The sequence below is a fragment of the Taurulus bubalis genome, assembly GCF_910589615.1.
Source record: "Taurulus bubalis genome assembly, chromosome: 19".
Taxonomy (NCBI): Eukaryota; Metazoa; Chordata; class Actinopteri; order Perciformes; family Cottidae; genus Taurulus; species Taurulus bubalis.
In genome coordinates this window covers 13,591,024-13,618,506 of record NC_136607.1, presented here as the reverse complement: position 1 = coordinate 13,618,506, position 27,483 = coordinate 13,591,024, and the positions used below count along the sequence as shown (strand labels likewise).

Below are 27,483 nucleotides of genomic sequence, written 5' to 3'. Positions count from 1 at the left end.
CAGCTATCAGAACCAGTTCTGGGACTAGAGACACAATTACTCCATGCTTTATTATTCTTGCGTCAACCTCACGTTTACACGCAAAGCGTATTGACAAAAAAATAACTTACGGTTAGGCCGGTGAGACGGAGCTGAGACACGCGCCTGCACAGAGCCGGTGCAGACATCTGCACGGATTCAAATGAGAGCGTATCTAATGCTGAGAAAAACATTTCCAATACAGTCGGGGTCTAGACAAGGGGTTAGCCAATTGTGGGTTGTATTTATTCAATCAGGCTAATACAGCAGCGGTCATTGCAGACACACCTGGCGGAGATCTGCACTCTGAGTGAACCTTTCTAATTTATAGTGTATATCTATTAATCTGACATGGCTGTGATCAGCTCATGGGGTTCACATGACTCATGTGTCCTGCCTGAACTGACACAACACCTCAGTGGAGAGAAGCCCACACGGTAAGAACCACCAGAGTGAAGTTGCACAACATCACAGGAATATTTGTAATAGAATGAGTTAGCACGATGGCAAAATGAGACATGGATCAAAATAACTGGAATAAGATTGTAATTTAGCAACTGTGCAATGCTGTTATTTCCCAGGTTTTACCCAATATACCACGTGATCCAGCTGAAAAATATTTACATTGAGCTGGAAAAGAGGGAAATCAGTCACTGAACTAACAGACAGCCATCCCCTATGAATTACTCTAATTTATATCATTAACTAAAGGTGGCTATGCCTCTCTGCATGTGAGCTGCTGGAAAGCATTTTCTTTTTCCACCTCCCTCAACAAACTATTCCTTTAAGCTCAGATCCAGTTTCTTTCCAGTCATGCAACATTAACTGCACTTTAAAAATCAGTAGTTTGATGTTCATTCTCACAAATTAGGCCATTAACGTCATTGCAGTGCCAGGAACAGCACTCACATTTCCATGTCAATGTATCAATGAAGGCTTCAAGATTGAGCTCCTCTTTTAAAACCACCTCAGCACTTTTTGCATTTTTATCAGGTTAATTATGAATCTTCCAGAAGATGATACCTGGACACACTTTTGCAATGACAAAAAAAATGATACAACTTTCAAAGAAACACACTCAAGCTTATGTTCACTTTAACCAGTGTTTTATTTCTACACAATAAATGACAGCAAAATGAAAATTATGATCTTATGACTCTTTCTTATGAAAATATAGTACACATCAGACATGTTTTGTCATGTACCAGAGCACCAAAAATATATATAATTGCAACTGTGAAAACAGAGAGAAATATTGGCTTAAACATAAAAGTCCAATCTGTTGTATATGTGCCTGAAAAAGTGCATACTGTGTAAGAACCAAAGAGAGAGGAGGCCATCAGAGGGAGGGAGGGACTACTGAGTCTGATGGCTACCTTTACAGTGTTGGTGAAATTCCCAGCAAACACAAAGGCATTGGGATAAGACTTGACATTCTACAGTATGGAGTAAGGAGAAATGAATGGTCTTTGCAGGAAAATTTGAAATACACTTGTCAATGCATTACAAAGATCAGTCAAGTTTGATTGTGAGGATCAATTTCAACAGACTCCTAAGATGCAGAAATCACCATTATGTTTTTATTCATCTTGACAACAAATAAATAATTCATGACTGAATGGTTTAGACAACTGACAACAGTGCTTGTACTAAGCCATTATTAACAAATAAATGCTGACAGCGAGTGGTGTGGTAAAGCATCACAGGTCTATTTGTTTTCTTCTTCTGTCTTGCAGGTGATACTTTGACACAATGCACAACATATTCACGGTTCATCTTTTTGTATAATAGTTATGATAAAAATCAATCCAAGAGCTACTCCCAAACAGTTAGTACATGGTTTGCAAATACAATCATCATATAATAATATTATTTACATCTTAAAATATATTTGTTGAGCAATTGGGTACGAAACATCGTAATACCACTAGATATCCACGTAATATGTAAATACAATTTTTTATGTATTTCCCACTTAGAAAAAAAGTACCATTCACCTTTTTTATTTATTGAGGGATTAGGAAACAGACATAAGTGAACAATTCTATAACCAGAGGCCTGTGAGAGGTACTTCATGTGTTACAATACACAAGGAAAATGTCTTACAACAAGATGGCACATCAGTATTTTTCTCCGCAATGATCTGAGCAAAAATATTAGTGCTTTAGATACTTTTTCTTACACTTCCCATCGCTTTATAATGTGTTAGACACAATGCTTCTGCCGTTTTTAGACAAGCAATACAACAGCCAGGTGTTAAATTAGAAACAAAGGAGCGGGAAATGTGGAGAGCTATCGAAGCCTGTCAAAAGAGACCGCTACACAAATCATATTACGTGATAAGCATAGGCTCTAGGTGAGGAGAACTGTGTTCCTTCAGCCTTCACAACTTCAAAAGGCTCCGTAAGCTGGGCAAACATTCTCTCTCATTTTCACAGGGCCAGCTTGACCCTGGCAGCCCTACGCAGGCATACCTGACAGTGACAGATGAGGCAGTGTGTCGAGGAGTGGGGAGGTGGTGGGAGTCCCAGAAAGGAATGGCTGCCACCCCCAGGAGGAACTGACTCATTGGCCTCGGCTGGTTGCCAGTCAGCGCTGGCCACCCCTCGCCCAGGGGCAGCCTCTGTGAGTACACATTTTCACACCTGGACAAATAGCTAGACAAGCCAGGAAAAGCAGCCCACCCATCCCTACCTCTTTCCCTACCCACCTTCTACTTTTCTTCTACTTCCAAGAACACTATCTGGGGCACCATCAACTGCCTTCTGACATCCAGTCCTCCTTTTCCTTCATTTTTTGATCCTTCTCTTTGTCACTTCTCCTGTCCTCAGCTGGCTGTGTACATATATTCATGTTGTCTCTCGAAACATTGTTTGCTATATATTGGATTCATGTATTTGACCATTATATACTTGATTCTCTTTTCACAACGCCTCGTATGTATGGTTAATGTGTGCATTTGAAGAACAAAAAAAAAGCAAATAAAGGAAAGAAATGAACGTTACATTCTGGTTTTAAAGGGAGGGGGGGTAAAGATACACTGCACTCAGTAACATTTGAACATGTGGTGAATCCTCATTGGATGCAAGCAGTGTCCATATCCACGTAATGACCAATGAGACACGTTCCTGTGAGGTTGTGGGCCTGAAGTGTGCTGTGTGTCGGATCAATGCTTGACAGAAATGATCACAACAGAGCGTGATGACAGAGACAAAATGACAGTTTTGACTCACAGCCGATAATGTTTTTGTTTATAAGAACAATGTAAAAAATAACTTACATGGACATTAAATATAACTTAAAAAAAGTATAACACTCTCAATAAATAGTTCTACTATTTACACCACTGTTATGAGACGCAAAAATGTCACTAAAATACCAAAAGTATAGAAGCAGCAAACATTACAGGCATGAGGTACAGCAAGGGATCCTGTGATGAGAGGTGAGAGAGGTGATGTCCTCATCCAATGCGTAATCTTATTCCTTCCATGAATATCTTGGTTAGCTATGGCTAGAGGGTACCTTTCCAATATTAATAATATCATTTTTCAAGTTGACATGCATGTAGCCTTTCTGATAGTAATAATGATCAGTTGTTTTGGTATCCAGACAATGACTAATGCTACAAGGAGTATATTAGTCAAGATATGTGGAAGCAACATAGTTAGTTTATAGAAAAAAGGGAAGGATGCTATGACAGATTTCTGATTCATCCATTTAAACGACTAGAATGGCTTGCCAGTGCCCTCAATTGCAGACGATGGACCACATGTCACGATAGTGTGTAGTGATTGCAGATCACGTATCTCCCCACTGGTAAGAGTTTTTTTGTATCTAGGGCTTTATATCTTTTGATGCAATCTGATGATGTAGCCTTTACATGTCCTGTCAAATTGACAAAGTATGGCATGAGTCGCTTTTAACGCAAATTTCTTGATGTAAGCATTTCCTTCCCTTTTGACATATCTTGGTTTCTCTGCCAAAATGTTAACATTTAACATACAAGGATGTATTGCACACACATCCGGGCAAAAGAAGACAAACTAATTTGCAGTCTTCATGTGTGCTCTATTTTTCTTTCTTTTGTTGTGTGTGTGTGTGATGGACAGATGGATGGATTCATTGTTTGTAGAGACAATACCTCCCTACTTCATTGATAACCTCTAATGCAAAGTCAGTTTGGGTTGGAAAAGAAGCCAGATACAAATAAAACACTAATAACAGGAAAGCTAATAGCAACACAGGGAGTCAAACGACCGAATATCATTCAATAATAACATTCAGTTTGTTTCAGATCACCATTCTGACAATAGCAGCTTCTAAACATTTTTGAAAGATATACTTTTTCTCCTTACATTGAAACTAAAAAAAGTGCAGTAACTGAGGTCAATAATATAAACACTGATTAAATATGACATTTTGTAAAAAATGAAATACATGAAAACCAAAACCAAAAACATGTTTCAACACAGCTGTCCATCAAGAACATATAGTAATATTTACATGGTATTTTAGTTTTTTTTTCTTCTATTTATTTGGAGGAAATGAATACCTTATCACGTTCTCTGCATGTTGTGGTATTGACTTAGTCCTTCACCAACATTGTTTTTAAAATGACATGAAATTGGTCTTAAATTTCCACTTGGACAGCTTGTTGTGTATTATGAGTTATGAGTATGAACTGGAATGCTATATCAACCTAATATGAGTCAGAGGGACTGTGCCATTGGCTCAAATGAAATGAAAAGTCATAATCATGCTGTCTGTAACAACAACTATGGTTGCAGACGAATAAAAGCAGCGGAATTTGGACCAATATGTCAAGCAGCCTTCATTATCAAATGTGCATGAGTAAAAAACTACTGTTTATGTGTCTTTAGTGAATAATAACAAAACACAAAGCTATTGTAGCAGCCATATAATCTAAAGAAGTTAATTGGTGGGGACGGACACCCAAGTTCACAATACTGAAAAGTGCCGGTCAAAACAACCAAATGCACTTTTTACTGCAGAGACAAACGTAATGGAAAGTTAATTCTTTAAACACTAGACCCAGCAGAGGATTGTAGGGACCTTTGATCATATTGTGACTGCAAATGCTGTGTTGACATATACATCCAAATGTCATTTTCATGTATAATAGTGTTGCCTGCAGAGCTCCAGCTGATAATCCAAAAATGACTGGGAGGGGAGCGAATGAGAGATATGTGTGTATGCATTTGTGTATCAGATGTGGTCTCTTTCCACCTGCACTCACTCTCACTCAGAGCCAAGGCAGATATCCAGCCCTTTGTTTCTGTACTCTTGTGTGGCTGTGCCGTGCGATGAAAAAAGCCACAGACTCCTGACAAGCATTGACTACATTCTGAACGGGGCTAGGATCATTTTAGTTTCAGTTTAAACTTTTTTTTAAATCAGTGCTTGAAGGAACAAAGTTCTAATCAAGCGCCATGAGGAAGGAGTTCAAAGTGAAACTAAAATCACCGCAACCCAAAGTGAGGTGTTAACAATGACATTCTTTAAGTCGTGGTCATGTACTATATTTTTCTTGGGCAGTTGGGTTAAATGGGAATGACAAGTGAGGTTCTGGGTTTTTTTAAAGTTCTTAGTGCATTTCATATCTGGTGATGTCCACATGTGTTCTCAGAAAGTATTATGTACTAACGTGCAAGTGTGAATGAATGTTATGAAGAAGTCCCGTCAGCAGCAAGGCAGACAAAACTGTCGAACCCTATTAGATATTATAATGTGAAGATGGCAAGTAGCAGCAAACACAGTAGCGGAAGCCATGCTTAAATTATTTTAAATATGCATTCAGGAATTTGCTTTAAGTAAAAAATTGTCCTCGGAAATTGTGTGTGTAGTTAGTTGATCAACAAATCGTTGACATTTTGGTGTGTGTATTTGTGCATTATATTTTGGCTTTTGTTGATGAATCTGTGGCTTGAAACTTAACTATATGGCTGTCGCATTCCCCACCAAGATAGGAATAACCTTTGTTGCCTCTGACGTGCCTATTAAGAAACACACTTTACTGAAAAGGACATAATACAGAATGTCTGACCAGTTTGAAACCAGGAATGATATAAGCTCCTCTGAAAATATGTTGAACATGCCTTCAAAGGATTATTTTGTCTAGAGTTCCTTCATATTTGCAAAACACAGAGCTACACAATCCCTCACTTCCACGTTTTGAATTAACTTTGGTTCAATCCTGTGATTGTAGAGCAAGGTCAATAAAACAGACACTAAAGCCAGCACACAACTGAACAAAGGGCATGCTACCTAGGCTTGGTTATATTTTTGTTTAGGTTTTTTTTTATGTGTTTGTTTTCCTCCTTTAAAAAAAAAAAAAAAAAAAAACTATGTCTGTTTCATGTAACTTATTCTTTTTTTTCTCTCTTTGCTATATATGTTGTTGTTTTTTTGTTTGTTTTTTTAAAGGATGATATTGCAGGGGTTACTTTCCTTTTAGCTGAGAAATGAAGTTTACTGTGGAGTCTCATGGGTCCCATCCTATATTCTAGATCTTTCGGTGATGTGGAGGCAGATACATTTCAGCTGGTTGCGGTTGCAGTATGGATGGAGAGGTATGCCTGTTAAGCAGCATGTGCAGGAAATTTGGAGGCCGAGAGGAGGATGAAGGAGGGATCTGCCTCGGCCACTCAGGCTGTGTTGTGTTGGAGCAAGGGTCCCGGGACGTTGAACAGAGGTCCCTGCTCAGGTTGGTCACCCGAGGGAGTGGACGTGTGCATCCTTCCTGTTCTCTAGAGCATTCATATCCCGACAGGAGCACTCATCCCTTATGTCACAGGACATGGGGAATGGAATCACCTGGGTGGGAGAGAAAAAAATACTTGCACTTATAAAGTTGTCATTTCAAAATAAAACAATTATCTTTCACTGTTATAGTTCAAGTTCGGCTGGGTTCAAGTACAACAACTTTGATTTCCCCAAATGATGTAATGGAGACACAGATCAATTAGTTTTCTCAATGGAACAAACTGGCATGCGATAAAAAGAAACTAAGAAAGATTACAAATGTATATTTTCTAAAGTCAGTCATATTTTTTCTTTCTGTTTGACTATATTTGTTAATTTATAACATGTCCAGTGAACTTGTACATCGCCTAGCTTTTCCCCATCTCTCTCTCCACACACACACACACATACATATGCTAGCTCACTCTTTCTCCTCGTAGTTGATGTAGAACAGATTTTTGCACATATCAAACATATCAAAATGAGAACCTCGCTGATTGAATTAACAAGGTTCTCATTAGGCCATTTGTCTCAATTTGTAGTGTGTGTACAACTCTGTGTGCACCGTGTACCTAAACTATCAGGCACTAAAGCCTCCAGTGTTTCATATCCTCGGTTATCAATTTAGACAAAGGACAAAACGACTGTGTCGGAGTTACACTACAAGAAAAATAATGGACACCTGCCAGCCGATGAGAAGCAACAAGTATTGTCACATATACATGTATGTGACAATGTTGTGCAGTATTTAAAAATACGTTGTTGTTTTTTTACCCCTATAGACCAAACGTTTCTAGTAGGACCTAAAAAAAAAAGAAATCACATTTTCTCCGAATATTAGAGATATTAATATCCTCATTTTCCTGATAGTCTGGTGTCAAAGTCAAATACTAGAGGTGAGAATAGCACCGGAAGATCACTGGCCATTGCCCCTGGCGTTTGACGTCACTGGATAAGGTTGACAATGCGTCAGCAGCACCAGCTGCTGCTGCCTAGTCTGCTTCCCTCTCGGGGGCCTGCTTCAGCTGTTTGGGTACACAAAGCGTGTCCAGGCCAAACAAGGAACACATGTGGTCCAAGTCATGGAAGGCAGGCAGTAGACCAAGGGTATGTCGACATTTGTGTCCTGGTGGCTTATCAGATCTATCTGTGGGGGCCCGCGGTGTCGCTTTTTCTTGTTCGGGCTGAGTGGTACGGCCTTTTTGGAACAAAGGATGTCTATATACAATGTAAAAGTTACAACACTGCTGGCTAACACAGCTACTTGACAGTCTGCCTCATGCCAAACACAGTTAGCAGTTCAATGTTATTAGTGAAAGCTGTCTGGCTTCTATGGGAGGAGTGGTTTCCAGGGGAAGGTCATGAGGCTATTATCTGAATGTGGAGTAGCTGCTGTATAAATACTACTACTGTAATGCCATCAAACAAAGTGCATCATGAGTTAGTATTATTTGGAAGGGTTAGTCGGGTAATTACTAAATGCACTAGCATTGGAATGAGAAAGAAATTAGAATCTCCCATCTACTAAAAGATGCATCAGTATGTCCATTCAATTGCAAACCACCCAATTCTGTTAAGCTAAATATTAATGCAATCCTCATTGTGAGTGGTTGCTTACCACAACTTGTCAAATACCACTGTTGGAGGAGGGGCCCCATTCCTCTGCACAAAGCCAAAACATCTCAACTGCCAAGTATGAAATTACCGGGATCTTCCACACTGCTTCTGCATCAACAGAGATTTACATTTTTTTAGGACCTAATGATATAAACAAGGGCAATTCCAGTGCTCTTTCCGTGAAGTTGGTTTTAACAAAAAATTCTACGGTTTGGCAATTACAAAAAATGTCTTTAAAGCCTGGAGCTCTTCCTGGAGGTTTTGTTTGGCTTCTGAAAAGATTGTAGTAGAAGTTAAAATATGTCTTTATACAACTACTTTGTTATCTATAATAAGTATGTTTGTTCAGTAATTGGTGCAAAGTACAGAATTTACAGAACAATACTAAAAGTAAAACGTGGTCTCACACAGGACACGGACAGCGGTCTCCAAGTTGAAAGTTCTGTGTTTGTTTGACCGCTCCAACTTCCTCATCCACCCGTCCTACATTGACTTGATATTTATACTACATACGTTGCTATACATACATCGCAGATGTTTGAGTTAGTCAAAAGCCTGGTGTGTTCCATACAGACGCTACAGAGTGCCTTAGTGTGTCAGTACCAGAAGCCGAGGGTCACTGACCAAGCAGCAGAATGTGGCCGGTTGGGTGAAGGAACGGGTTGACCACTCAAACTAATTGTTTATTGATTTTAAAATAAAAATCCACCAATTATTTCAAAGAAGCACGACCCTTGAAACTGGTTTGGATTCAGACAAAAATGTCCATGTGCTCAATGATGTTGCGTTACCACAAGAAGATTCTGACCACCATCAAACAAGAAAGTGAAGAAAAAAAATTATGTAATGCAAAATAATAATTGTCGAGCAAGATTAGCGTATTACAAATAGGATGTCTATATGTATCTAAAATCAGTCAGTAATGAACCCCTCCTACAACTTACCACTTTCTTTTAGTTTGGCTAAAAGTGCGTAATAAAACGTCCCACTTTGCTTCGGATAGCAGTGTAAAGTTAATGTCAAATATTTTAGTTGCTGATAAATGCAACACACAGGAAACAGCACTAATCGTTTGTGAGAGTGGAAGACTTGTAGACAGCAGGTCTGGGGAGTGATGGGGGAGCATGCTAGTCACTGAGGAGTAGTGACGCAGGTTCCTCTTTGAAATGGGGTATATAATAAGTTGTTTGTGTGGGGAAATGGGGGTGTTCCTAATGTGAGGGCCAGGTGGGCAGTGCCCAGACTCCTCTGAGAAAATGAGGCCTACATCTGACGACTTTACAAGCCTAGGGCCGGACAAACTTTAGAAACAGCTGTAAACCGCATGAACAGTGTTTCCTCTGTAGCATTTTGAAGCCAAGAACACGGGGCTCCTCGCTCCCTCATGACTCATTCTCAGTTTAATTACACTATCTCTCAGGTTCACACTTTCACCATTAGTGTCTCTTCCTCACTTTACCTTGCTTTATTACTCCTCTCTCTCGCAGCGCACATCCCCACTACCCCTCCCAATACGTATCACTGCTCCTCTAAGGCCACTTCTATGTATCTCTCTATCTGGAGAATGATGGTGGGTGGCAAATTTGACATGGTTTCCTTTGACCTTGACCTCTAGGGTGGCTGGGCCAGCTGCCACATCTGGCCATGACTTGAGAGTTCTCTCAGGGTGGCTGGGAAATGGGACTAGCTGGCCTTGTGGGCCTGGGGGTCCTCGTGTTGCCCCATGTCCCATGGCTGGAGGAGGACTGGGGGAGGACACCCACTAACAGCAACATGAAAGCCCTTCTGAAGAACGCAAAACCTTGTCAGAGCCCCATCCTTCCATCTCTGGAACAGGTCAAAATAACAGAGTTCCTCTCATTTATGTGTGTGCAGTATGTGCATGTCAACCTCTGCTTAAAGGAAGGAAGGCGTGTAAGGGGGAAATGGGATCTGGCTGACCTTGAGATGCATAACACACAGTTCATTAGCAAATAACAGTTGTTATTGGAGTGAATTATAGCCAGAAACATTTATGTCAGGCTTCAAAATATATTAGTGTGTAACGAGCAAGAAAGTCCACAAAGCTGTTCTGTAACAATGTTTCGCTTTTATGTCGCACTAAGAAAGTCTGTTTTCTATTACTTTGTTACAGTAGTGACTTTATTAAAGTAGTTGCAGTTGTTACATTACGTTTTGTTGTTTCACAACATTAGCCACGTGGCTTTGTACATTTCTATAAGCGTCATACGAGCTTGATATGAAATGTATTTATGAAACGTGTTTTTGGTTCGGTTTTTCTGGCGACTCGGTTTGCCACCACCTTCAAAAACTGTGGAGAGTGTGTGTGCCCCAGTGTGTTACTTCTTTTGCTCAGCTGTGTAGGAAAGCCCTGCTCTTTCCTCCACATTAACCTCCCCTCCCTCTCAGGTGTCTTTTACCCACAGAAACCCCCCTATTGCTGTGTGTGCCTGCTCCTGTGCCCCCTTCTCCCCTTTAACTGTCCTGGCAGAGCCCTGGCAACAGAAAATAAAGTCCATTTAGCGGCCTGCAGAGGTTAAAAAAATAAAGAGCTGTTGCTGGCATGTGCTTTTGACATCCTGTTCCCATGTGAATGTTTGCTGTAGAGCATATTTAGTTTGAAAATTAGAAGAAAAAACGATTGATCTATCTATCTATCTATATATCTGTAATAGCTCAAGATGGTCTGTTATAAATTCGGAAAGTACATCTGTTTGGATTATATAGAAATAAGTTAAATGTAAATGTAAAAACAGACAAAAGCCGAGAGAAGAAAATTACATGTGTGCTGGTATTTTGAAAGGGCTTTGACTGTGTGAATAACCAAGAGAGACGGAGCACTTTAGTGGTCAGATCACACATCATCAACTTAGACACAAACATGCATCGTGACACATAGCAAGTCACGAATTGAGCAATGTTTTTGCCAGACTGAGAGTTGTAAACAGGGGGAGGGACAGTGGAGGATCTAAGCAGTAGCCCAAGACAACATCACCACCAATATAGACAGGAAACCCCTACAGGAATACTTAGAAAAAGTTGTTTTAGGGAGGCCAAGCCATATATAACCGCTTCCCTTTGCATATTGCTTCAAGCATGCAAGAAAGGAATTCCTTCCAAACTACAAAACGGGTCTTTCTCAGGCAACCCTCAGAAAGGCATACTCGATAACCTTGCCTCCTCTCTTCCCTGCCTCTCCAAATTCAGCCAACAGCTTGCAACAATTAAGGGGAGATCCTGTGGTGACCTTACGTAGAGCCAGTCCTTGCACCTTCAAAGCTCCTGGGGTGGAATAATACACAGCAAATCATCCAGAACTCCCTAATACACAAATCTCTATCAAAATAAAAGACGAGAGCAGTTTTTGCTGGGAAGGGGAGTGAACATAAATGAGCAGCTGAGTTCCATTGCTTTTAACAATTCTGCCCCTTTTTCTCTCAGTTATTTAGCTGTTAGCAGGATTAAACTCGAAGTTGACATGAAAAAAGAGAACCACGAGGAATCTGGACTACTTATAATAATTGCTACCTATAAGAGTATTTAAGCGAGTCAAATATTGCCCAATCGTTGTGTCTGGAAGGCATTTTATTACATTCCAGAAATTATGATTTTCATATTGGATGGTTGAATCATTTCAGATTTAAGTAGCCTGGAGTTTGATGATACACTTATTAATAACTCATGGAACTAAAGAAGTCACTAAAGCATCTTCTGCTAAAGAGGAGTGAACAGGTATTTTCATCAGGCAATGGACTGTGGAAATGATGGTGCTGTGAACAGTTGGTTTTAGATCACTGAGTTCGGCAGATTTGGACTCTATCGACGAGCTAAAGGGATACAAATATATAGGACTCTTGATGAAGAGGGGAAGTATTTGTCCTTCATCTCATTACCAAAGATCAGAGGGAAAGTAGATGTAAGAAAAAAAAGCAGAGAACCCAATGAAAGGCACATCTGTGTGCGTGGCTCATATCATATGTGTTGTGTTGTGAATGTTTCTATGGTTGTTTTTAATGTTTGTCTTTACTGTAAGAGCTGCTAAACTGTTTTAGTTTAGCAGTGTCGAGCCGTGTCACAACACGCTAGGGACGACAACACGAGCAAGAGTCCCACTGAGTTACCAGACCTCTTGTGCATTACAACCAGTGTGTGTGTGTGTGTGTGTGTGTGTGTGTGTGTGTGTGTGTGTGTGTGTGTGTGTGTGTGTGTGTGTGTGTGTGGATTGAGTGAGAAAGACTGTGAATGAATATCTGACAGTGAATGAGGAGGAGAAAGAGTGAATGAAAAAGAGTGAATGAGAAAGAGTGAATGAGAAAGAGTGAATGAGAGTGAGAGGAGGGAAAGAAGCAAAGAGTTGGAAGGCGGGTTTATCCACTTAAGTACTCAGCTAGACACGACACCCTTTTGTTCCTACTGAAAATCTTTGAGAGGGGTGACAAATATATATTTTCATTTGTCAAAAGACTAAAAACAACTCAACTTTAGTTTTTAGTAAATATTACTTAACATGACTAAGAAGTGCATTTGTTTGGGATGGTTTTCATTCCTTTTCACTCACCCAGGAGGAGTCACTTCTCAAACTATGACAATACATAACAAAAGGCAATTCATCCACAAAAACAACTGACTTTATTATTTGCACATACCAAACAAAACTTTGTTTTTTCGAGTTGAGTAAGCCTGTAGAAACACGCCGCCCATCTTTGACCACAAGTGTGTTATTTAGCATTTTCCTTTTGTCATAAATGGTGTTTTTGTTTTCCTTTTAGACATTTTTTATGCAACTTCGTCGTTGTCTATCTGCCACGCATTTGTTCAAAACACCCTGTTTCTGTTCTGAGTTATTCAAATAGGGATGATGTTGAGGATAAGTTTTTCCCAAGAGCAATAGATGACTAAATCCAAATGCTTAAGAAACACGAGTACCGAAATGATAATAAGTTCAGAGGAAATATAAATGTGGACAAAAGAATAGCACAGTAATAAAACAACAAGGTGAAGGTGGAAGGTTGTCTGGCATTTAGCAATGTAAAACTGGCATTTAGGTTAATTTGAGTTTCATTCATGTACGTTTGTATTAGCCGAGCCATTAAGCAACATGTGTCAATTAGGCCATGGTCTTACAAACAGATTGAACATCTGGTTTTCCTCTGCTCCTATCAATTTCACATATCAGCTTAATCCCTTAGTGTTTCCTTTTTCTCTCTGACTCACAGTTGCTTTTCTCACCCAATATTCCTGGCAGCCGATAAATCAAATTATGGTTGGTTATTTCAAAGCAATTTTTCGTATCTCTCTGAATAGTTTCCAGGGGACATAATAGTGCAAAACACCAGCCAGACAGCTTTCTTCAAATAACGCCAGGATGAAATGCCTTCAAGTAAAATTTGGACAAACAGCCGAGAGTTCTTGAGTCCATACTTACTGTATAATACAGTATAATACTTATCATACTGCAGCAGCCCACTGAATATTTCAGTAGATGGAACAGAACCCAATCTGTCTTTGCTGGCACGACAGAAGATAGTACGAAGTAGGTAACTCGATCCGCCATTAGCCTGTAGTTATTATTTCTGTAAACTGCTAACACCTGTTTTTACAGACACTACTATTGACCATCGGCATGTAGCATCCTTGGCCTCGAAATACAGCAGCAGTAAACCTGGGCCGAATTCCTCTCCAAGGATTGATAAAGACCAACTGAAATCTCGTCTACATAGAGTCATCCCTTAATGCAGTAAAAAAAAAATGTTTTGGTCAACTATATCTATTATTAAAAGGAAGAGAAATAGTTGGAAATAAACACTGGAGTGGTGTCTCCATGTTCGATTGATCACGTACTATAAAGGACAATAAAAAGGACAATATAACTATTGCAATCTGTGTTTAGTTTGGGACTGGTTATTTTTGGGGAGTGGACAAAAATGGCAACAATAGCAGGGCTTGTTTCAACTACACATTTGATTAAAAATAGATGTGTGCCAATAACCCCAAAAATGTATCATAAGGAAACTATAACTGACTGTGTATACATGTGTGTTGTACCATGAACCTTATACGTATAATAATTACACAATTATTAAATAAATACATTTCAAAGCATAACTAAATAAAGTATTTTTTTTGTATTCAAATAAATCAAATCATGTTACATTCATTGAATGTGCTGTAACTCCGTTACGTTATTCATTCTGGCCACATGACATCTATTGCTTCTGTCCATCCGGGGAGAGGGATCCTCCTCTGTTGCTCTCCCTCAGGTTTCTTCCACTTTTTTTCCCTGTGAAAGGGTTTTTACAATCTTTTTGGGGGAGTTTTTCCTGATCTGATGTGAGGTCCCGGGACAGGGATGTCATGTGTACAGATTGTAAAGCCCTCTGAGGCAAACTTGTATTTGTGATGTTGGGCTATACAAAATAAACTGAATTGAATTGAATTGAATTTAAATGTCTCCTCGTATCCCTTCATTAAGGAATAACACATTTGATACATTTTCATTGCGTCCCTGAACGTTCCATCTTTATGGGCACCAACATTTTCAGCTTGGAGCACATGTGCTCGGAAAGAAAAAAGTTTGCATCAAAACCCTGAATAGATTTCTTACTCGTTCTTAGTTGTTTTCTTACACCCAAACACAAGATGTTCAGTTCAACTGACCGTGCACTCCTTTGATGGAAAACCTAACAAAAATCCTAACTCTGACAAAACCAATGGTCTGCTTTCCTCTAGCGCGGTTGAACCTCTTGTTGCTGCAGTAATTCAATAGAAGCTGCCCTCCCGTTGGGGTCTGTCAGTAAACGTGAGTTATGCAAGTTCTGGCTGAGCCCCTGCACTGGATTGGGGCCAGAAGATGTAGAGATGAGATAGTGTCAATCAACAGCGGCAAAACCACTTCAGGAGTTAGGTCACTTCCCAGCGGGTCGCTCACCGACTTTACTGCTGCTATTGAACTTGTGAATAAAGACAAAAACAAATCATGGCCCTCTGGACCTCATTCTAGCTGGAAGCGAGTCGCGTATGTTCATTGCTGAGCAGCTTCAGTGACTGGAAGCTTTGCGGCAGCATACAGGACATTCAGCTTCAACAGAAGGTTGAAGATTAAAGAATATAATTAGTAGGTATGACAATTTGCATTATTTCTGTGCTAGCCCATATATTAAAATATACAACCAAAGCACTGTGGGCACTATATTTAAACTGGTTAACTCCTGTATGAATACATTGCACAAAATGCATGAGGTGTGTATGCTTCTATATCAATGCTTATATTGTAGCTAGTCCTTTGTGATTATTATTGATTAAAGTCCAACTAAAATCACATTTAGTTGTCTTTAGGAAAATATCAGAAATGCTTCTTTCTGTCTATTTTTTCTTAGCTGGCTGAAGGGACATGTCGCTGTCTGTGTTTGGTTGACAGCAGGTGGCTGAGTGTTGATGTATTGAAGAGTAATAAACACAGGCATCTAACCAAACCAAAGTAACATCTGCAGAGATGCTAACAATGCGGTCAAGAGAGCTGTATCTTTAGATTGGTTTGGATTTTAAAACACGTCTATTCATGCTGTACGTCTGGGTGCTTCTCAATGATATTGAGCCTTTGGGAAAACAATGTAAATGTGACCATTCAAAAAGCCCCCCAAAAAGTTGTGAAGGTGGGCCGAAAGCAATCATGGGAACTTTGATTGTACTGTGGAATATGGCGAGATGTCCCTTGTGTCTTCTTTTTTCCCCAGGGAGGAAATGAAGAGGCTCTCCCATTAGACACACTGACACAGCCATTGAGACACATCGACCGCAATATAAGTCCATCCAGACATACAGATGGATATGCCAGGAGGACAACTTAAGTCCCTCGCCGGATTCACAGAAGCGGGCCAGGCCAGAGAAGCAGATGCTGCTGCACAGAAGCTACAATAGACTTTCAATCAGTTCCTTTGCCAGCAGCTGACTGGAGAGAGTCAGACAAAGCACCTCCCGGAATTAAGAGTGGTACTACCACGAGTATGACCAAAGTTTTTGTTTTGCCTAGTTTAATGTGGATATATACGACACAGCTGATTAAGTGCTGACAGAAGTGACTTTCTATTAATCATACGAGTAACAATTGATTTATAATTCAAGTTCTTATAATCATAATCTTTAGTCTCTGTGATAAATAAATTAGATCAGCATTACTACCCACATTGGGTGAGGAGTAACATCACATAAATGCAGACACGCAAAGACAAATATAGACGTTTTCCACATTAGGAAACTAAATATTACAGCGAGACGAGGACTATTGATGAAGTATGAAAACGCCTACTCTTTTGGATGTGATATCAGTAATCTGTTCACCAGTAATCTAAAGCTGGACACAAGGAATGTGTTTGAAGAAGTTCCATGAGGTGAAATACAGCAGTCTCCAACAGTGTATTGAGTTGTGGTTCCCATTAAACGGACCTTGTGTAGGTACAAAGGATCATTTATAAAGCTTGATGCATGGCAGTGAGAAAATGAAAAAGTCCAAGTGGGTGGTTCGGCTTATGGAACGGGAAAAATGATCACATGTGGGAGGTTGGATTTATCCCTAAGCTTTGTGTGACTCCAGAGTCGGGGAACAAACACTGACTGTTGATCCGTGTGACCAGGACCCAAATCAACATCATCTCTTTGTCTGAAGTGAGAGATTTATTCTGATGTGCAAGCACGACACTAACCTTCTTGGTCTTGACAGTGGATTGGCAGCAGTCTCCTCCGTCATAGTTACAGAAGGCTCTGTTGTTGATCGCATCACAGTAGTTGTCTCCCATGAATGGCTGTATCAGACAGATCAGGGAGAGATTGTAATTAGTCGGGAAAAAAAGAAAAGAAAGTGCCACTTTTAAAATGGTTGATCATGGTAATGCCTTTTGTTCTAGTGGTATTTTTCTCTTGAGCATTTCAGGACATTTCAGAGGTCTCTGGATGAATTTGCTTATGAATCCCATGCGTTCAACTTCCCTCATCTTTCATTGTGACTTACTGGGCCAGACCCGTTAATCAAACTGAGGATACCATAAACTATTCACTGCACAAAACACTCTAATAAGGTGATTTATTGGGTTGGCCCCACCCTCGCCACTTGGGTTACCAATCAGGTTATCCAATTGGCATAAACTGAGTAGATATCATTCTTCCATGACGTGATGTGGAATTCTTTCACATTTTGTCTTCTCATGTGAATGCAGCATTTTTAGAGGAAATACATGTTTTGCACATGATCAAATGATGACATTTTTAAGAGGTAATTGCATCAGATTACAACAAGCTAATACGTGTCAATGGGCTAATTCCAGATTAATTCACTCTGTTTGGTTTGGGGTCAAGGAAGGTGGAACAACTATTAAGTATTAAAGTCTCTAATGATAGATGAGACTATTACTCCACGAAAATAAAAATCTAATTCAGGTCGATTCTTTACCTCACATCCTTTGATGCAGTGGAGCAATTCTGGGTGTGGATACCATTTCAGTCCCATTGTACAGACTATGCTCTGAAAGAAAAGACAGAAGTTGAGGTGAAGTGTAATTTTAAGTGTTTGGGTTATTAGCCTTATGAACAGCATTTAAACAGCTTTGCTAAGACTCTGTTCTTTTTACCAGCATTTCAATCCATATAACACCTAACACAGCAAAGCACAGGGGATATCAAAAAGAGAGAGAGAGAGAGAGAGAGAGAGAGAGAGAGAGAGAGAGAGAGAGAGAGAGAGAGGAAAAAAGAACCAAGTTCTCAAATATCTTTGCAGAATGTGTTGAATTCCATCCTGTTCTCCCACTGCACTCTTCATTGAAATGCATCAGAAAACATTTGTGTCCAGGCGATATGAGCAGCTCTGTGCATAAAATGTGAACCTGCATGTGCAAATGCATTCATGTAGGCCTTTACTGTAGGTACATGAAAATGAACATATTGTGTGTGTGGTTGTCAGGCGTAGGGGCCGTTGTGTAGAGCATATGAGTTTACTCGAGCCAGCAGGTGGAAAAGGGTTTTGTTTACAGCACAAGTGCGACCCTAGACTTGGATAGTAGTGTGCATGATCGAAAATATCATCCACAGCAAAGGACTGTCTGTCCTCAAATAGTCCATTTCTCAGACCCCCTGTGTCCCAATATCTCCCAAAATTGACGTGCTTTTCTTTTGTTTGCTGCAAACTAAGGTATTTTTCATTTCAGTGCTGTCAGCAAATCAATGCAAAAAACAAAGATGGGGTTGAAGGTGGAAAGAAAGAACGGCATAGCATCCGAGGACTGCTGCGATGTAGTACTGCATAGCAGAATGCAGGAACGTCTGTGGTGTGTGTAAGCATGTGTGTTCTGCAGAGAGGGCTGTGATGGTAAGTCCCTATATGGTGGAAGATTAAGCACATTATTTTGTCTTATAGGTGAAACATTTTGCAACTACTGTACTTTTATTCTCTTTTTCCCGTGCTTTGCTATCATGATGTCATCCAGAAACTCCTTCTCTTCTCCTCTCTCTCTCTCTCTCTCTCTCTCTCTCTCACTCTTTTTTCCTCTTTCAGCGAGGCCGTAAATCATGATAATCCATGATTGCGGCCTGGCCTCACCCCTCACTACGTGTAGGATCCTCACCCTCTGAAACCTCCCCGGGGCGCTGATACCACATAAAAATAGATCCCTATCTCAGCGCCACCACAGACGAGGTCATGTCATGTAGAAAATGACTAATTCCACAGCAAGCTCGACAGGGTAATTTTGCTGATAAAGGGGGAGGAAGGGTCTGGGGGCGCATAATTGTTAGAGATAGAGGGACAGGAAAAAAGAAGAGGAGGGGGTGGCGGTTGGGAAGCAGGGGAGAATTCTAAGTGGGTCACACTAAGAACCAAAATACAACTAGTTTAAAGGCAATAAATCAACATCACTTATTAAGGTGGGCAACATTTACCTCCAACTCAGCAAAGTAAAACTAGAGAGTGCATTTGGGGACTTGAATTCTCTTTTAGATGCTGTATGAAGAATCCCAATCTGGAAGGTAGTTTGGACTCATGTTGGGATTTTACAACTGTATTGTCATGAATGATGGTGATTGCATTTATTGCATTTCCTATATCGGAAAAGGTGAAGGGTGTGAATCAATTAGTTGAGAGGTAGTGGCACAGGACAAAACATATACATAAGTACTCACTACCAGCAAGCACTTTTCCTCCTCCAGTCTCCTAACCCTGGAAACTCTCACTCCATCAGCCTCACTTCCCTGACTTGTCTTATGCTATCTTCTGCTTCCAACAGCAGGGCCTCAGGTCTCAAATTACCACTGAGCAAAAATCATATCAATTACACAGATCCATGAAAAACAGATCATTTTATGTCCACGTGGCCCAAGCCACCGCTCTCTCCTGACATCCACCACAAAAAGCTGCTGACTCAAGAAACGAAAACAAAAGGAGTTGTAGGAAAAAATACAGTGAGAAATACAATGTGTTCATTACTCGGCCGTGGCTTCTCTTCTCTCCTCCTCTGGTTACAAATTGTGATGCTATTTAGTCTCTGACTCTACAGCTAAAACAACATTAAGCTGACAAAAAAATGGTGGAAAGAAAAAAATGTAAGAGTTGATGTCCAGTAATCTCCACCTACACACAGACACACACTCATATGCACACCATGGCCCATCCCCGCCTCTTAACCCCACCCACAAGCTTCATAAAAACAACAGAATGACACCGTGGGGGGTAGGGTGTGACCCTGACTGGGACAAGGCGCACAGTTCTGTGTTTAATGACCTTCCCTAAAATATCATCTTAACCCAGTATTTTGCTACTTGCCAGTGTAAGCAACCATTACATCATCAGTGCAGTCTGTAGCTGTGAGGTATATCTAAATGAAATAAGGTTAGAGACATTTACAGTAATTCCTTGTGACAATCCAGTTGATAAGGTTTTACAACTTGGTAGTGTAGTTTTTCTCTGTTTTGTTTTGCTTTTTCACTATGTGTTATTTCCGGATAAGACAAACTCATGGGAAATTGAATGTTAAAAATGTCTATGTCGTGACGACACTTAATTCCCAAAGAAGCTTTGCAGCAGTTTCTCCAAGAAGGTTGTTAAATTCCATATTGAGGACATGGACACAAAAGGGTGGCAGCATTTTTTTTTTTTTACACTTCCAGTTAAAAATAGAATAAAAATGTCTGGCATTTTGCATTGTGGGTAGTAGACCCAGGATGTAGACGCTCTATGTGAAATTCCTTTTAGGAGAGTTGTGGATCGCAGAACTTTGTGAAGTGCGTCTGTCAGAGCTGTGAGGGAGACACAAACACACGTACAAACTTACTTTGACTTTGTGCGGGTTCCTCCAATGTTCTACCAGTACATGTTCTACTGTCATGTTGCTAGGGAGGATCACCACGTCGTTGTTACCCTCTCTGCACGTCAGCTCACACTCCTCACCTGTGTGTGTGTGTGAGCAAGAGAGAAACAGAGAAACAAAACCGATTAAAGTATGCACAAACAACACCTCGATTGAATGCAATCCAAAAGACTTTCAAATGATTATGACACAGTGATATTTAACATGCTCGGTTACTTTACAGTGGTTCAGACATTGCATTGATTCTAATTCAAATGTTTACAAACAGTACAACATGAAAAGGAATGGGTAATGTGAACAATGAAGAATAATAGTACACTTAACAAAAGCTGTGAGTAATATGAACAATGAAGGATGACACCAGCAGTAAGAAAACAAAATTGTTGTTATACAACATAAGATTTGTGCATACAGACCTATGCCGTGTCCTCGCTTGCATGAGTACTGAAGGCTATAATGGAGGTTTTGAGGTAAAGAACACTGGCCTTTGCTGTGTGGGCATAGACGGAATGACCCTGTCCAGTTCCCATCCTTTCTACAACGGATCACATTGGACCCTGCACCCTGGAAATAACAAATATACATTGACAAGAAAACAATTAGACCTACATATTGACAGGCAAACTGGAGCAGGTCATGGACATTAAGATGGCATCCCGCTGCAAAGGGGGAAATACAATCCCAATTTTATCAGACATCCAACCCACAACGCCTCAGAGGCAGAATAGATTAAAAGGTGGATACATTTCAAAAGTCTGTGGCGGCAGGACTATTCTGAAAATCAATAGCAATCTAATTAGTATAGCGTCAAATTGAGTAGGGCTAAGGGAGACCGGGAGAGGAAGAGGCCGGGAGAGACAAGTGGTCAGACAGCGAGGGCGGTCGAAATAGCATCAGATAAAAAGAGGAAAGTGAGTGTATTGGGGAAAAGGCTTCATTTAATCACACATTGTGCATCTTATCAGCTAACATGATTATATGATACCGATGTGCTATCTTTACAATAATGTGCTTTAAACAAACATGACTATGCCTTGGTATGGAACAGTCATCAAATACAAATGCTTCGAATGAATTATTTGAACAATTCACGAAAAAAAAGTGCTTAACAGTGAGGACCTAATATAAAGAGAGAATGTCCGATTTTGTTATACACATGACAAAAAGAAGACATACATATAGGTAAAGCAAGACCAGAAAGAGAGGCAAGAGATGGACAGACCTGCTTGCATGGAGCGTGCAGCAGCCTCACCGTATGGGCAGAGCCTCCTGTGGTGGCAATAGCAGCAGGATCAGAGCAGTTGAGTTTGCAGACGCTGTCAAAGCGGAAGCCGTCAGTACAGTGATAGGAGCCGTGGAAGATGGGGGGCGGGGCATCACAAGTCACTGGCTCGCATGCTCCCTCTAGCCAGCTGCCATCCTCTGTACACTGCCGCTTAAATGCACGCCTAGAAGTAAAAAAAGACGATTAACATTCAGACTTGTGGGCTTTGTGTAACTTCAGTTTAGTTTATATAGAGGTTAATATGAAAAGAAAGTCTTTAAATTGAACTGATTTCAAGACTTTGGAAAACAAACTGTCTGATGAAGAACCAAATGAATAAACAACAAGCATTATATGTCTTTCTTTACCTCTTAGGTTTGTTGCTGACATGGTAGCCTGGCTTGCACTTGTACTTGCAGAGCGTGCCCACTTTGAGGCCGGTCTCGTTGCAGCGCTTGGTCTGCAGAACAGCGTTGGGTACCGGAGGAGGGGCTGGGCAGCGGAGTTCACAGAGAGCCTCCGGGAAGGACCAGAGGCCGTCCTCTAAACAGGTAAGAGAGTTGTTTGTACCTGGGAAGAAAAAGAAGACAGGGTTAGATGATAATGTTGAGGTGGTTAGTAAAAATGGCACATCATTTTTATTTTTTTTTTAAGATAAACGTGTGTGTGGCAATTAATATGTATAAACTAATTTAAAAATCCTGACTTTCAGTTATTTAAATCTGTATGTTATGTTTTTTTGTAATGTAAAATATGTCATGTCACGGCTATAGTGTTTAAAAAGTAGAAAAAAATGAATGTACATCAAAGACCAATAATTAATCAGGAACCTAATGTGTATTACATTTGTAAAAATGAAGGCCAAATCATGGACTTTCATTTGATCTCAAGAATCCTCAAGATGACAGCCTGAAAAGATCAATCTCTGCATACATCAGCGCCTACTCCTCTATGTATCTCACCTACGAGCTGGGCCGGTTCTCGGCACTGAAAGGTGCTCTTCTTGCCGTAGGTGGTGCCCTCAGGGAAGTTGAAATGGGCCGGATGGACATGGTATTTGTCTGGCCGACCACAGTCCACAGGCTCACATGACACCTGTTTGTTCCACTTCCCATTCGCACATGTAATAGTCACCGCAGTGTCCGACTAGCAATGAGACAAGACATCAAATCAGAGTGTCAGATAGCGACAGATACGTCATATGGAATACAGGCATATTCTGAAGTAGGTTTATATGCTTGAGTATGTTTGACACAAGCATTCACTTTCGCATTGATATGACAGATTGATGTCCCACACACATCCTGTAAGTGGTTACCTCACAAAAAATGACAACAGCAATTCAGCACTCACTTCAACAAGTCTCCAATTGGTAACCTAACAAAGCTTGATCCGGCTTAGTTTACTGTATGTCAGTAAGCCTCACAGGCTGCCCAGCAGCTCAAGTAACTGCTGATAGCACTTGTAAGGTCAAGTAATGCCACTCAGACAACTGATATCCAACAACTGCACAATCAGCCCTAACACAAAACAGATTGACTTTGGTGGAAGTGTGACAACACATAAAGAGGGACTCTTTCACAACTGGAATACCAGCCTATGTGGATGCATGCTCTTTCTACGTATATATATATATATATATATATATATATATATATATATATATATATATATATATATATATATATATATATATATATATATATGTATATATATATGTATATATTTCCAGTGATTCTTCCTGTGCAAGATTCTCAAAATAGAAGTAGACTGCGTCACCTTTTGAAACGTACCAAGTGCATCCTGTGTGACTGGGTCGTTGAATGTTGTTGGAATGTGGGAGGAAACTCGAGAACCCACACATGCGGAGAACATGACAAATCTGCAAGGAACTAACTCAGGCCAGGAGTCAAACCTACTATGACAAACAAAGACCAACTTGAGTGTACACCACGACATAGGGCTTGGGATAATAAATGAACGTCCCTCTCATTCCTATAATGGACCGAGCATTGAGAACAGCCCCTGATTAGAATAACAGCCATTCAGGCTGCTGAAGGAGCTATGACCTAGGAGCTCTGACTGAGGCTTGCAAAGGCCACATGTCTTACATTAATATTGTGTGTGTGTGTGTGTGTGTGTGTGTGTGTGTGTGTGTGTGTGTGTGTGTGTGTGTGTGTGTGTGTGTGTGTGTGTGTGTACTCAATGTTTATACACCCTGTACACATATGAGTGGGTAACCCTTCCAGATCAAGAGTGATGAGAACATTGTGAATAGTATACAGCATTACAGCTAGAGCTGGTAATCTTGAGAAACTGAGAAACTACAGTATGCTCGATTTTAAATTTTTTTATCTTTTCCAATGAAAGTGGCTAGCAGCACTCGCTCCAAACTTGGCTCCATTCAGGACGAATTAAATGATTGGACGGGTTCATTACAGTCTTTCAATAAGCACAGATAACAACATGTATTGTTTTTTTTTGGCAAAGCATTTGACATATTGCTATAATAATAAATAACTATTTTTTTAAGGAGATAGCTAACCTGAGATTACCAAGTAGCGCCTGGAAACAAGCATGGCAACCATAATGTTTCTAAAACATTACATTTCAAAAGGGCTATCTCTTGTTCCTGATTTTTTTTCACCGTAAACATGGCCTTGACTTAGGTGTATTTTCTCAAAAAATAGTTGATTCCTGTAAATGATTTGGCTTGTGACATGATATTTGTAGAGATGAGACCAAAATGGGGAGCCACAAATCGTAAATTGTTTTCATCCTCTTCCTTTAAAAAGCACCATGCAATGCAACAGGAATGCTTAAATTGATTGCAGTGCCAAGAAATATCACAACAAAGCTGTGAGAGCTCAATCATTCTGACTTTTCGCTCTCAGAACAAAAAAGGCAGACCTGAGTTTTTACCATGAATTACACTCAACCCCTGTTTCGGTTGACCTTAATTACCCACATTTTTTAAAAGAGTGGCCAAACTTTAAGGCCACACAAGCTGGACTCCATTAGCATTTCATACCTATTACTTCATAACCTCTCTCTTCCCATGTATTTCTATCTCTAATCTTGATCCCATTATATGATACTGCATAACAGTATCAAGTTCTTTCAAAAAATAAATAAGCTCCTTTCATATTTGGATATCCAACGAAGTAACATATGCATCGCATGTGAGTGCCTGCTGGAAAATAACTGGGTGTAGAGTTGAATGAGTCAACCGTGATGGGAGAAATGTGGAAGGATCCTTTTAGTGTTAATGTGCTGACTGTAAATATGTGTGCAAATGCAAAGATTTGTCCATCTTAAAACATGTGTAAAACTGTTTTCATGCACAAACGCACATGAATGGCCACACGGAAACATATTGACATTTACATACATCTGCCATGAGTTGTTTTTCGTGTATATCAGTGTTTAAAGGGTTGTATGCCTGTGTATGTGTACTGTGTGTGGGAATGTTTTCTTTCTGTAAAAAAATGTACAGCTGACTATTTCTCTTCAACCTTTGGCTACTCTGCCTAATTCAAGCCGGAAAGACTAACAGACAAACGAACCGACGTACAGACAGCCTCTTCCTTAGTCTTAGGGTTTTGCCCGAGCTCGGATGACACACAAACACATTAGTGCATAGAAAAAGTATAGTATTAACACAGTTGCACTTTGATAGGCAGGTTGACAGTAGTTATAACAATATGGCTTAGTAGTGGAAAGATATATGATATATTATCTTCTGGTCCTCATGGAAAAGCTCTTCAGAAATAATTTTGGAGTAACAGAAAAAAAATTGCTTAACTTGGAAGCAGAGAGGTTTTTATTTGCCTGGAATACACACTTTCTGGTAGAAAACTCAACAGTTGCACAAATGATTGTGGACGAGAATGTGCTCCGAAAAGAAAGATGAGTGTTACTGAGAATCCAACAGTACTCAGAAGCAGAAACACTTCTAAGGAGAAACAATTCTCGGGGGATAGTTTTTTTAAATGCTAACCCTGTCAGACTAAACAGAGTTGATTCTAAACCAACGTTTGTTGCAAACCAATATGTACAAGCTTTTGTTTTGAAAGTAAAAATGTATTAAGAAACGAAATGCCTTAAAAATGTAAAAACTTTCCAGACACTTAAAGATTCATAGACCGACACTTTTCCTATTGTGAAAACGGCCGACGGTTACACGCTTTCTCTGAGCAATGAGAAGTGAAAGGATGGGCTCAGAGAGCAACAGGGTGACAATGTTAAAGAGCCGCCATAGATTTTGCCTAAAGGCTTACAAGGGTGAAGCCCAGTGCAGGTGTTCCCTGTGGTACTATACGGACAGAAAAGAACTCCGAAAAGCAGAAAGGCAGAATGACCTTTCGTGATCACAAAAATACCCTGTTTGATTTTAAAGTCACAGTGAAACAGAATTGAACATCTTTAGCTTTCGTAATGTGACTACTATATATACATATTTCCTTGTGAAACAGAATATATGGGTGGCGGTTGGTTATGAGTGACAATTACGATTTTGACAGTGAACAATTGACGTCGACACAGAGTAAAGAACTTGGAAAACATTATGTATCATTTTACTGCGTCTTTAAAGCCCCTAAATTGTTTTATTTTGTCTTATAGTCATAACTAAATAAGCAACAATAACATTCAAAGTTATACAAAAACATGGTATTATTTACAATATGTATTCACCTGTCTACTTCCTGGCTGGGAGGCAAAGGGATAATTTGATATAGGTTATAGTATATTAATTCCCATGGTGATATTTGTCCTCTGCATTCGACACATCCTTACTAGCTGTAACGCAGCACCTCTGGATAAACTCCAGCTCTCAGGCCGGTGCCTTGATGAAGGTCAAAGGCAAGATTATTTTTAATGCAGCACCTTTTATGCATAGCCTATAGAGTGAGTGGCAGAAAACCTGGAGCATCCACAGAAAAGCCAGGCATGAAAAGATCGTGTCTGGCTTTTCTGCATTTGGGCGCCCGTAAAAATATGCACTTGAAAGTCTTTCCTGAGCTGAGCTGGCTGACTGCCCACTCAAATGAATATGACTGAAATAATATGTTGATATGGCTCTTAATAGCCCTTAAAGTTATATTGGATATAATGGGTCAAATTATACTAAGAATTATTTCTAAATATGTGTAACATTTTTGGCAAAACTTTGATAGGATCTAAAGAGGGTGTTTTGGTCATTAAAAGAAAGTGGATGGGAAATCATATAGCGTGCAGGTAATAGTGTTTTGATGGGATTGTTCTACGGTGGACATCTGTGAAGCCAATGGAGCATGTTGAAGGAAAAATGTGAAATAAAACTTTATACGCCGGCCCTAACCATTTTAAACAGAGAGAAAGATAGGCAAAATAGACAGCAATAAAACACACACATACAAATCAAGCAAGCAGAGACACAGATGTGTTCTAAAGATAGCACTATCTAAGAAGGTGGTGTTCCCAGAACCACTTTGA

The 27,483-nt window shown here is 40.0% G+C and overlaps 1 protein-coding gene across 1 annotated transcript in view; it reads right to left on the bottom strand.

The window, feature by feature from the left end:
• Positions 1 to 6,747: 6,747 nt before the first annotated feature.
• The window catches only part of pappaa (pregnancy-associated plasma protein A, pappalysin 1a), a gene marked incomplete at both ends in the record, with an annotated part of 76,257 nt that continues 55,521 nt past the window's right edge, over positions 6,748 to 27,483 (bottom strand). The window contains 8 exons of the mRNA XM_079234681.1: positions 6,748 to 6,852; positions 17,097 to 17,195; positions 17,840 to 17,911; positions 20,709 to 20,824; positions 21,161 to 21,308; positions 21,967 to 22,192; positions 22,377 to 22,578; positions 22,971 to 23,154. Of these exons, the coding sequence (XP_079090807.1) occupies positions 6,748 to 6,852; positions 17,097 to 17,195; positions 17,840 to 17,911; positions 20,709 to 20,824; positions 21,161 to 21,308; positions 21,967 to 22,192; positions 22,377 to 22,578; positions 22,971 to 23,154 (1,152 nt within the window). The remainder of the gene's footprint in view (positions 6,853 to 17,096; positions 17,196 to 17,839; positions 17,912 to 20,708; positions 20,825 to 21,160; positions 21,309 to 21,966; positions 22,193 to 22,376; positions 22,579 to 22,970; positions 23,155 to 27,483) is intronic.